The sequence below is a fragment of the Monoraphidium neglectum genome (genome assembly GCF_000611645.1).
Source record: "Monoraphidium neglectum strain SAG 48.87 unplaced genomic scaffold scaffold00732, whole genome shotgun sequence".
NCBI classification, from domain to species: Eukaryota; Viridiplantae; Chlorophyta; class Chlorophyceae; order Sphaeropleales; family Selenastraceae; genus Monoraphidium; species Monoraphidium neglectum.
Window position 1 is genome coordinate 1 of NW_014012896.1, and position 10,503 is coordinate 10,503.

Below are 10,503 nucleotides of genomic sequence, written 5' to 3' on the forward strand. Positions count from 1 at the left end.
CACGCACACTCGCACACCGCCCACCATGGACACCGCAGGCAAGGTCTTCACCCGCCAGGAGCTGGAGCTCATCGCGCGCCTCGCACAGCAGCACGGCGCCTATGTGCTGTCTGACGAGGTCTACGAGCACCTCACCTTCCCCGGCGGCCTCCCGCACGTCTCCATTCGCGGCCTGCCCGGCATGCGCGACCGCACGATCCGCTTGGGCTCGGCTGGCAAGACGTTCAGCCTCACGGCCTGGAAGGTCGGCTGGATGGAGGGCCCGGAGCGGCTGCTGGGGCCCTGCGTGAAGGCGCACCAGTTCCTGGTGTTCACGGTGCCGAGCTCGCTGCAGCGCGCGGTCGCGGGCGCGCTCGACGGCGCCGACGGGCAGGCGTTCTATCACGGGCTCGGCGCCGAGTGCGCGCGGCAGCGCGCGCTGCTCGCGCCGCGGCTGGCGGCCATCGGGTTCGACATCCTGCCCGCAGAGGGCACATACTTCTTGGTTGCTGACGTGGCGAAGTTCCTGCGGGACGGGGAGGACGACGTCGGCTTCGCCAAGCGGCTAACGGCGGAGGCGGGCGTGACGGTGATCCCCGTGTCGGCGTTCTACGCCGACGCGTCGCGCGCGCCGCGGTCGCTGGTGCGGTTCTGCTTCTGCAAGCAGGACTCGAAGCTGCAGGAGGGGTGCCGGCGGCTGGAGGAGTACTTTGGTGGCGCGGGCAACGGGGCGGCAGCGGCGGCAGGCGCGGAGGCCGCGGCGGGTTTGGCACCGTGAGGACGGTTTCGCTGTTGCGGGCGGGCGGAAACTGTCATCTCATTTGCTGTTGCTTAGAGCTGGTCTTCGAGTTTTCTGCGCTTCTGAGTTCCAAATTATTACCACGACACACGCCTTGTGTACCGCGTCGCTGTTTGTTTGTGAATGTTGACCAGGTGTCCCTAGGGTGTACATTGCATTCAGTCAGTTTGTTGACGAGCGCACAGCTGATGTTCTGGCCCGGCTTTGTGACTGTGTTCCTGCTGCAAGCTGGCCGCTACCCATGAATACTTGAAGGCATCATTGGATTGCATTATGCAATTTACAAGGTAAGACGTGGCCAGGGGTTCCCTAGGGTGGTCAAACAGGCACAAGGTAGTGCACCGCAGGGCCTGAGTCAGTAGAACCAAGTTGCGCTAAGTGGCAACGCGCCACCACTGGCATACAGCACACACATCACGACAGGGATGAACACACGGCGATCCACTCCTCGTGGACACAGCCTCCCGTGCCCTGCCGCATCTGTTGCAGCTGCACCGGGCAGACCGACTGCACATTACCCGCCCGGCACCGTTTGGTTGGGGCGCTGCACCATCAAGCCAGTGCACCAAACGTCGTGATGACCCAGTGCGATGCCTAATGAAAACATCCAGTCGCCATGATGCTGAGAGCTGCGTCGAGGACGCTCATCCAGCGCTCAAGAGCTCGCAGCAGAGGACGGCCTGCGGCTGCGCGACCTGTACAGGTATGTATGTGTGACATCCTCGTTGCAATGCGACATGTTCTGCGACCCGCGCGTGTCGGTGTGCGCGGTCTTCGAATCCCGCCAACGCTGTGCGGGCTGCAGGCGCAAAAACCGGAAATTCTGAGTCAAGAAATGAGGTCAACGAAGCCTCGACGCGACCTGGAGGTTGTAACGGTGCAGTACCAGCTTGACAGCACTGCGGAGGACCGCACCAAAGAGCAGGATCCCCTCGAAACGTGAGAAATTTGGATTCAGAAGGCGCTTGAGGGCCGCACTGGGGCCGTTGGACGCTGTGCTGCGACGTTCGGACGAGCGTCACCCGGCCGGCTCTCACATGATCATGCGCCTTGCCTGTGCACCCGCAGCGCTGTCGCTAGGCTTGTTGGTGCTGAGGCAGCACCAGCAGCCGTGACCCTTGGCTTCATCGCGTTATGGTGGGTCGAGCCACATCGCGGCGACCAAGGGCACATGGCGCTGCGGGCGGGCGCAGGCACATGGCGCAGATCACAATAGCAATTCCAGCAACCACGCCAGCTGGAGTTGACACTGAACCAGATCGCAACTGCATCAGCCTGCGCCGAGCCGCAGACCTGCCTCCGCCCTCTCGCCCTAGTGAAGCGCACGTGCAACAGTTTGTTGAAGCCCCGGTAAAATCCCTCATAACAACCCTTACCAACCAGGTATGGCCTCAATGTGTACTTCAACCTGCTGAACAAGTCCATTTTGCAGCACTTCCCCTTCCCCTACACTGTATCTGTCGTGCACGTAGCCGTCGGCACTGCCTACTGCACCCTCACCTACCTCCTGGGGCTGAAGAGCTGGTCCTTCGGCCGGGTGTGTAGGCAGGCAGGATGTTGGCCGCGGGGCCGAGGGGAGGGGATGAGGACGAGGGTCGTCCAAATGCTACGTGTGTGCGTGCATGTGCGCAAGTGTGCTTGTTTTAGGAGGGTGCTTGGCAGAGAAGACGGCAGTGCGCCATTGTAGGGAAGGGAGGCACGAAGAGGGCGTGTCAGGGTCACATACACTTGCCTGTGCGCCAACAAATTCTGACATATCTGCCCGCATCATTCAGCTTCCATCTCCAACAATCTACATGAGTCAACCCGCCTTCACACCACCCGTCCATCGCCTTCAATTTCTGGCGTGCACAACTGTCCCTGCGTCGCTTGCACTCTGATCCCGGCCCCATACCTGGCCATGCACCCCAACCCTTATGCCTCCAAACTTCACCCAAACCTCAAAGGCCATCTCCCCAGAAGAGCTGCGCAAGGTCCTCGGCCCGGCTTCCATGCACGCCGTCGGCCACATCGCGGCCAACATCTCGTATGCTGCCGTCGCCATCAGCCTCACCCACACTGTCAAGACCATGGAGCCGGCCTTCAACGTCCTCTTGTCGCGCTTGGTGCTCGGAGAAGCCACCCCGGCACCCGTCGTGGCCAGTCTGCTGCCGATCATGCTCGGGGTGGCGCTGGCCAGCTCGGCGGAGCTGTCATTCAACTGGACAGGCTTTCTCAGCGCCATGGTGTCGAACCTCACCTTCGGGTTCCGAGCCGTCTGGGGCAAGGCGTGAGTCTACCTACGGCTGAATTTCCCCCCGAAGTCACACGTTCTTGCTCTGGCTGCTGCTTGGCAGCTGATCAGGGCACAGGCGGCTAGCTGCCGCCCACACAATTGAGCGTCGCGGGGAGCCGGATGTGTGCTTGTGCGGAGGGGCCATGCGAATTCCTTGGCATCGAGGCGTGCCTTTAGGCCACCAGCCCTCCTCCTCCTGACCTTCTCTCCCCCCCCACCCTTCAGGGCCATGACCAAGACCCTTGACAGCACGGCTGTGTACTCCTACACCACCCTCATCAGTCTCATCATCTGCCTGCCCGTCGCCTTGGCAATGGAGGGCGAGAGCTTGACTGCAGGCGCCCAGGTGGGCACTGCGCTGGTGCTTCATGGGTGCGGCGAGCGGGGGAGGCTCATCAACCCCGACGATCGTGCCATGCGCCATCCCCCCAAAACGCTGCCCTTTACGCCTAGCTCACGCAACCCCGTTGTTGGGGTCGCCCGACGCCGGCCGCGACAACCCCACAGGCCGCCGTGTCCGTGCGTGGGGAGGCGCAGTTTTACACAGACCTGGTGGTTGTGGGCATTTGCTACCACTTGTACAACCTTTTGTCGTTCAACACGCTCCAGAGAGTGTCACCCGTCAGCCACGGAGTGACCAACGTGGTCAAACGCGTGGTCATCATTTTTTCCAGGTGTGCTGTGTGAAACGATTGGACCCGCTTATGTGACGGCGCTGTGTGCGTGCTGGCCCTCGCTCTTGCGCCTCAGCAGGCCACTTTGACCCGCACATAATGCCACTCGGTCCCAACCCTTGCGCCTGCCCACCCTGCCCCTCCCCCCGACAGTGTCATCGTCTTTGACCAGGTTCGTCCCGGTGTGCGAAACGTGCTTATCTGCTGCTGCTGCTGCTGCTGCTGCTGCTGCTGCTGCTGCTGCTGCTGCTGCTGCTGCTGCTGCTGCTGCTGCTGCTGCTGCTGCTGCTGCTGCTGCTGCTGCTGCTGCTGGCTGTGTTGATGAGCTGCTGGCTGTCTTGATGGGCGAATGGCTGCAAGCAACACGGCTTGCTTGCGCACTCAGGTTGTGCAGGGTGCGCTGTCCTTGCGGCAGCCACATGCTGGCTGCCCAGATGCAACTCGACAACCCTATATATTGCCATGTGTTCCGCCCAAACACACCGCACTCATGACACCCATGCCTGATCGCGTGCATGCAGGAGCTGACAGCCCCTGCGCTGGTGGGCACTGTCATCGCGTTGGGGGGCACTTGGATGTACACAGAGGCAGCTGCGCGCCACACGTCCAGGAAGCTGCCCAAGCAGGCTCCCGCTGCCGCCAAGAAGGGGAAGGTCAGGGCGGCATGACGGCGTCACTGGTGATGGCTCGTGCCAGTGCCTCCGACCGACCAGCCGCACGGCGGGAGAGCTGCCCTGGTAGGCCTCCCCGATCAATTTTCCAGCCGGCACGGCTAGTGCATATTCCTATCACCAGCCACCCCTCCTCGGAGCGCTCCGTGCGCCCATTGATGGTGCAGGCACCCGGCTGGGCACGGGTGACCGCCAGGTGTCACTTGTTGCGGTGTTGGGGCGACCGCCGCCGCGTGGTGATTTCATCTGCAACCGAGAGGGGATACCTCTTCCACCAACACTTTCCTGTTCCGCAACGCTCATGCGGCGCCTTGAGCACGTGGGCGCTCCGGCCAGCGCACGCGTACTGGCGCGCTTTGATAAGGGCTGGCATTGCTGTGGTTGAGTCCCGAGGCGCCCTGCATCACTAAAACCATCTGAGACATCCTCATTTGATTCCTCCTTCCATAAGCTTCTGACCTTCCAAGAACCACCTCACGGCCTGCTGCGCCCTTGCAACCGTGCGTGTGTTGCTCAACGCAGCCAATCCACCCTATGCCACAAAGTGACGACCGCGCGTAATGTACAGCCAGCGTTCCCGGAACCTAGGGCAGGTGCACCGCCGCCACTCCCAACATGTAATTGATGGTCCCACACCTCGTACAGGCGAGCACAAAGCTCGCCCGTTTGGCACAAGTCGGCGCCACCCCACGGAGAGACCAGTCCGCGTGGCCGCCATCCCCCGGAAGCAGCAAGCCCACCCGAGCACTGCACAGACATCCAACATCACTTTTTCATTTTCTGACGTCAATTTGGCACGGCACCATGCGTGACACTCCGCTGCCGTCGTTGTTCGGTGTTGTGTGATGGTACGGTATGACTGATCGTTCGCGCGGGCCCGACAACCCCTTTTGATGGTTCAGTGATGCGAGAACCGCGGGTGTGTGCACTATCGACTGCCTTACCCTGCTGGTGTAGATGCCACTCTGAGCAGGGCGCGAGCTGGCAGTGCGTAGATCGCGGGGCTTGCCCCAGTGTCCCTGTCGATTGTATCTCTGTACATCATATTTTTGCCAGCTTTGCCCGCTGGGGCCGCTGAGCGGCCATGGAGCTCCCAGCGCTCCTGTTCTTCGGCCTGCTGCTGCTAAATGTGACCCGGTGGCTCATCAAGCGCAGTCAGGTGTGCGAGACATTGCTATGAGCCAAAATGATGCGTGCCTTGGCCGGGTATCAGGCCGCTGCGACGGCGCGCACGTGCGCTGCAGCCTGGTGGCGACGTCGCGTCCTCCAGCTGCCACCCCGGCCCGCGCGTGCGCTCGCGCCTCCCGACGGCCCCACCCGAACGTCGGCCTTGCCCTCCCCTGCAGACCGGCTTTTTGCAGCAGCACAAATCGCGGCTCGCACGCGAAATCGCGTCGTTGCGGCGGCAGGCCGAGGCGCTAAATACGCCTAGCACGTACGCCAAGTGCGCCAAACTGCAGCGGCTGGCCAATGCCAAGGAGCAGGAGCTGTCCGCGCTGCAGCAGCACGGCGACGACGACGTGCGCGCGCGCATCGCCGGCGCGATGGCGACCGTGAAGGTGGGACTGGAGGGTTTGCAGGCTTCTTGCCAGCTGGCAACCACGCGTCGGTTGGGGTCTCAGGTGGCAGGGTTGATGGCCTCGCGTGCAGTCGTCTGCTGGGTTGTGCGTCGCCGAGCATCAATGTGCGGCACGCCCCTCCGCAACCTGGCCCTGACAAGTTGGCAAGTTCCTGCCTGGGTCCTGTCAGGCCAACCCCTGCACAGCCACCAACAAGCCTGCCCAACCCTGTCCTATGCTCGTCCCGCCGGCTTTCTCACCCGCGCGCGTGCCGACCTCCGCGCAGGTCATCCTCATGGCCCTGGCAGTCGTCATGCTCTGGGGACGCCCCCTGCTGTACATCCCGCCCCGCCTGTCGTCGCCCTTCTCCAAGCTGCTGCTTTTCCCCCACACCAGCTCGTACGTAGAGATGGGCTCTGTCACCGTGGTGCCATGGGTCGCGCTCTGCGACCGCGTCAGCCTGCTCATCGCGCGCTCGCTTTTTCCCCTGCGCGCGCTCGAGCCGCGCACCAAGCCGCTGCAGACGGTGCACGAGGACAAGGAGCACTGACGGGCGCGCGCATCCGCGCGAGGTGGGCGCTCGCGGCCCGCGGCCGCGCCGGGCGTGCGCTGCGCCCCAGCGCCGGCAGCTCGAGCACGGCGGTGCTGCAGCGTCGCCTCGCCGTGGAACGGCATGCCGCACCGCCGCGGCGCGTGCGATGCCAGCGATGTAGCCACATGCGAGGAGGGCGGGTCGTGAGCGGCAGCTTACTGTGTGCCACACTTTTCTGCGGGACCGGTGTTGTGACCCGCTGATTTTCGACAATGCGTTTGATTTTTCACACCTGTGTTTCTCCCTCACGCACTTGTTCTGGTGCGTGTTTCTACGTCCCCCCTCCCCCCGACTGCGCGGTCGGGTCGGTGTGCGTGAGCCCAGGTGCTCCCGTGGGACACGCGTGGTTGCTGATGCGTGGTGTTTGTGTGTGGCTACGGTCTTGTTGTTGGTCTTCGTACCAGCTCAGCTGTTTGATGGAAGCCCGTGCGCCGATAGCTCTAGCCAGCAGTCAATAGGCATTAGTTGCGCACAGTTCTGCCCGTGGCCTCCATTCGTGCTGTTTGTGTCATGTCGTGTGGTGGTTCATGTTTTTGCTTGTGAATACTGGTAGGTCGCATGCATACCCTTGGCTTGACATCACAGACTGCGACAGCAAGCCACGGCACCTGAGCACCTATTTCAAGCCTTGCCGCTGTGATCACGAGATAGCCTGTCGCTGCTCGCGGTGGTTGCAGCGCCGCTTGGCTGGGCACTGACCTCCAAGCCTGGCGAGTCTAGTTTGTTAATGTTGGCCATCGCATGGCACGCCACCAGGCGCCGGTAAACTGAGTAACGCGGACATGTAGCTAAGCTTGCCATTGGACTTCATACATGCGCAGAACGTGAGTTTCTGATCCGTGAAATGCACGAAGGAGGCGCTGGGGGAGGGGGGTGTCATGAGCAAGAGCACACGCGATGCAGGGGTGCATATGGGCGGAACAAGGGCGTATTTGAGAAGGGTTGGGCGGAGATGTGGTGAGACGCGCCTTTGCTGTGAGGTGGGTGCATGGATGCATGATCACACAAACAAGCGGTGTTTGGGGCCAGCGTTCAGAATTTATTGCGGCGTGGTACTCAGTAAGTTAGGCTTTGAGAGAGGGCAAGTAGCATATCAGCGTATCAAAATGCGACATCATCCCTGTAGAGGCTGGTGTGCACACGCCGCAGCGTTTGAAAAGCGAGTGGCAGCCAAACCATCCTGGCCGCCCAGGACACGCCATGTGGCCCTGCGTTTGCATTTTAAAAAAGTAATTTTTCCTCCTCACAACGACACTACACAAGTAAATGTCTTCGAAGCGCGCCGGGGTCCAACAGTCGGGACATCGTTTGACGGTCCTGAGGCGACTTATGCGCGAGAATTTTGGGTGAGACTGATCTCATTCCCCCATAAAATTGTGATTTATCCGGGGGTGCGCGCCAAGCCCATCTAGTCACCCGATCATTGTACCTTTTCGACCTGCAATTCCCGCCCAGCGCCACGTCGGAGTCCCGATCAGAGCCATGATGTTTTTGTGAATGAACCTTAATGTTTCACAACCATCTGGAGCTGGAGTCTGGCTCAGACCTCTCCCAGCTGTCCGGAATCATCAGGCGAGGGCGCCCCTCGCTCGCCGGGTGCCCACGCCTGCTTGCAGGATCTGGTCTGCCGCATTGTCAGGTGCGTGAATCTCGGCCTGCGTGAACGCTGGGGTATGGCCAGAGTCGTCTGCTTGAAGCCCCAACTGTCCTTACAACACTGCTGTGGCATGGGATCGGCTCCAGACGGCCAGGAGCGATGCTTATATGCTTGCTCTGTGCTGTGAAGTACGCACAAAGTCGGCCCATGAATTCGGTGCCAACAGTGTTCGCAATTTGTCCGGGCCCCCCGACCACTGTACCCAACAATGGTGGTACACATCCCGCAGAGACGGTGCAGAGCGCTCCATCCAGGGCTGAGGCGTAGCATGAGGGCCGCGCCCGTGACCCTCCTGCTGGCGGCCTGCCTGGCGCTTGGGGTTGGGGTGGCGAATGCCGACACAGACGCCAGGTGCGCACACCAGTGACGCAGCAGGCCCCGGGCCAATGATTGGCAGCTCATTGACGGTGCTTGGGAGCGGTCAGGATCGCAGTGTGGGCCCCCACGCCCTGGAACACACGCAACCCCAGCTGGAGCGCTGTCCCGTGACGCGGCAGTTGGTCAGATTGGCACGACCTGGCATGTGCGGCCGCCCCACCGTATAGCAGCATGCGAACTGATGAATCTCATGTCTTCAGCATTCCAGAGCTCGCGCTCGCCAGCTGCCCACCTTGCTGGAAAGCCCTTCGCGTCCGCTCACGGCTGTGATGTGCACTCCACCCGGACTGCCGCAGGCTTGAGCTGGAGCCTGTCATCGAGATCAGCTCTGCGGCCGGCCGGACCCTTCTACAGGATGGCAGCAGCCCTGGCGGCTACGGTTACGGCTACGGCTACGGCGGCCGCCGCCGCCTGACCCAAGCAAGCGGCGGCGAGGGCGCTGCCGGCGGCTACGGCTACGGCTACGGCTACGGCTATGGCGGCCGCCGGCGCCTGGCGCAGGCGGCGGGGGACAGCAGCGCGGGCGGTTACGGTTATGGCGTGTCTGGTCACCAGGGCAGGCTTCATGGTGACGACAGCGCCACCAGCAGCTACGGCTACGGCGGCAGGCGGCTGTCTGAGGTGCAATTAGAGCCCCAGTTCCAGGTTGAGCCAGGACTCGAGGACCAGCCAGCCGACGCGGCGGCCGCACCGCAGTCGCATTCCCAGTTGCAAGAGCAGGAGCTGCGAGAGCAGCTTGTGATGATGGGGCAGCAGGAGCAGCAGCCCGCCTTCGCAGGCAGCAAGGGCGAGCAGCCCGCCGCCGCCGCCGCCGCAGCTGCCGGCCTGCGCAGCGTCCGCGCTGCTGCCGCGGCGGTCGGCAAGCTGTCCGTGCCACCCGGCCAGTGCTATTGCCGCTATGATCATGACTACAACACCTGGGCGCTGGCCGAGGAGCCCTGCAGGGCGGCGCTGGCCGCCAAGTGCGGCGCTGGGCAGCTGCCCTGCAGCTGGCTGGAGGCTTACTACACCGTCAGGGGCGGCGGCGGCATGGCGCACACCCTGCCTCACGAGCAGGACATCCTCGGCTTTGTGTTCGACGACTGCCAGCCGCACCCGCCTTGCGCCTGCGCAGGGGTCAAGTTTGACGGCAAGGACCCAGGTGGGTGGCTGGGGCCTGCGGTGGGTGCTTGCACCAGAGGCATGGCCCGGCGCCCATGCGGGCCCGGATAGTTGGAGCCAGGCGGTTGGGATACTGAGTGGCGGGCAGAACATGATGCGCGTTGGCGGTTGGCCTATCGCAGCCAGGCTCACAGCATCACAGGCCAGCTGTGGTCGGGCGGGGCTGGTTGAGCGGTACAGGCCCCGCGCCTCCACCGCCACCAATCCATGCACCTCTTTGCCGTCCTCTGCCCTTCCTGACACGCCCCCGCCTCCCCTCCCTGCCCTCAACTGCTCCGCGCAGTCGCCGACACCTATGCCTGCTGCCGCGACCTCCACGCCGCGTGCCGCACTCCCTTCGACGGCCTGTCGTGCAGCGATGTGGACGCATTCTGCAAGGACGACGCCCCCAGCCCCAAGCTTGCGCACTGGGCGGCCAACAAGCTGCACCGCGGCGCTGAGTGCGCCGAGTACAAGGGGACCCCCTACGATTTCGTGCCGTTTGGTTCTGCCATGACCAGCAAGCACGAGGAGCCGCCGCGCGGCGCAGGCGCCGCCGCTGAGGAGAGCGGCGCCGGCGACGGCGCCGTTGCAGCGGGGCTGGCGCTCAGGGCTGCCGCGTCTGAGGGCGGAGCTGCGGACGCCAGCTTTGGGCCGGGGCGCGTCGCGGCCGCTGTGGCATGCCTGGGCGGCCTGCTGGTGGGGGTCGCCATCCTGGGCATGATTGCCACCCTCACACACAGCGGCGGCGGCGGCGGGGCAGGCGCTGCGTATGGGCC

At 63.3% G+C, this 10,503-nt stretch overlaps 5 protein-coding genes across 5 annotated transcripts in view; 4 read left to right on the forward strand and 1 right to left on the reverse strand.

The window, feature by feature from the left end:
* Nucleotides 1–25: 25 nt before the first annotated feature.
* Nucleotides 26–757, forward strand: MNEG_5040 (hypothetical protein; the record flags this gene model as incomplete). Its single annotated transcript, XM_014046478.1, has 1 exon — nt 26–757. One exon carries the CDS (start codon nt 26–28, stop codon nt 755–757), a length of 732 nt encoding a protein of 243 aa, XP_013901932.1.
* Nucleotides 758–1,613: 856 nt separating this feature from the next.
* MNEG_5041 (Triose phosphate/phosphate translocator) lies at nt 1,614–3,740 on the forward strand (the record flags this gene model as incomplete). Its single annotated transcript, XM_014046479.1, has 5 exons — nt 1,614–1,717; nt 2,162–2,315; nt 2,725–3,047; nt 3,279–3,399; nt 3,561–3,740. The coding sequence occupies 5 exons, from the start codon at nt 1,614–1,616 to the stop codon at nt 3,738–3,740; spliced, it is 882 nt and encodes a 293-aa protein (XP_013901933.1).
* A 59-nt stretch (nt 3,741–3,799) lies between these two features.
* On the reverse strand, nt 3,800–4,283 carry MNEG_5042 (hypothetical protein; the record flags this gene model as incomplete). The annotated part of the gene is made up of 2 exons (XM_014046480.1): nt 3,800–4,060; nt 4,257–4,283. 2 exons carry the CDS (start codon nt 4,281–4,283, stop codon nt 3,800–3,802), a joined length of 288 nt encoding a protein of 95 aa, XP_013901934.1.
* A 1,199-nt stretch (nt 4,284–5,482) lies between these two features.
* Nucleotides 5,483–6,507, forward strand: MNEG_5043 (hypothetical protein; the record flags this gene model as incomplete). The annotated part of the gene is made up of 3 exons (XM_014046481.1): nt 5,483–5,557; nt 5,745–5,957; nt 6,244–6,507. 3 exons carry the CDS (start codon nt 5,483–5,485, stop codon nt 6,505–6,507), a joined length of 552 nt encoding a protein of 183 aa, XP_013901935.1.
* Nucleotides 6,508–8,474: 1,967 nt separating this feature from the next.
* The window catches only part of MNEG_5044 (hypothetical protein), a gene marked incomplete at both ends in the record, with an annotated part of 2,694 nt that continues 665 nt past the window's right edge, over nt 8,475–10,503 (forward strand). The window contains 3 exons of the mRNA XM_014046482.1: nt 8,475–8,557; nt 8,881–9,725; nt 10,029–10,423. Coding sequence (XP_013901936.1) covers nt 8,475–8,557; nt 8,881–9,725; nt 10,029–10,423 — 1,323 coding nt within the window. The remainder of the gene's footprint in view (nt 8,558–8,880; nt 9,726–10,028; nt 10,424–10,503) is intronic.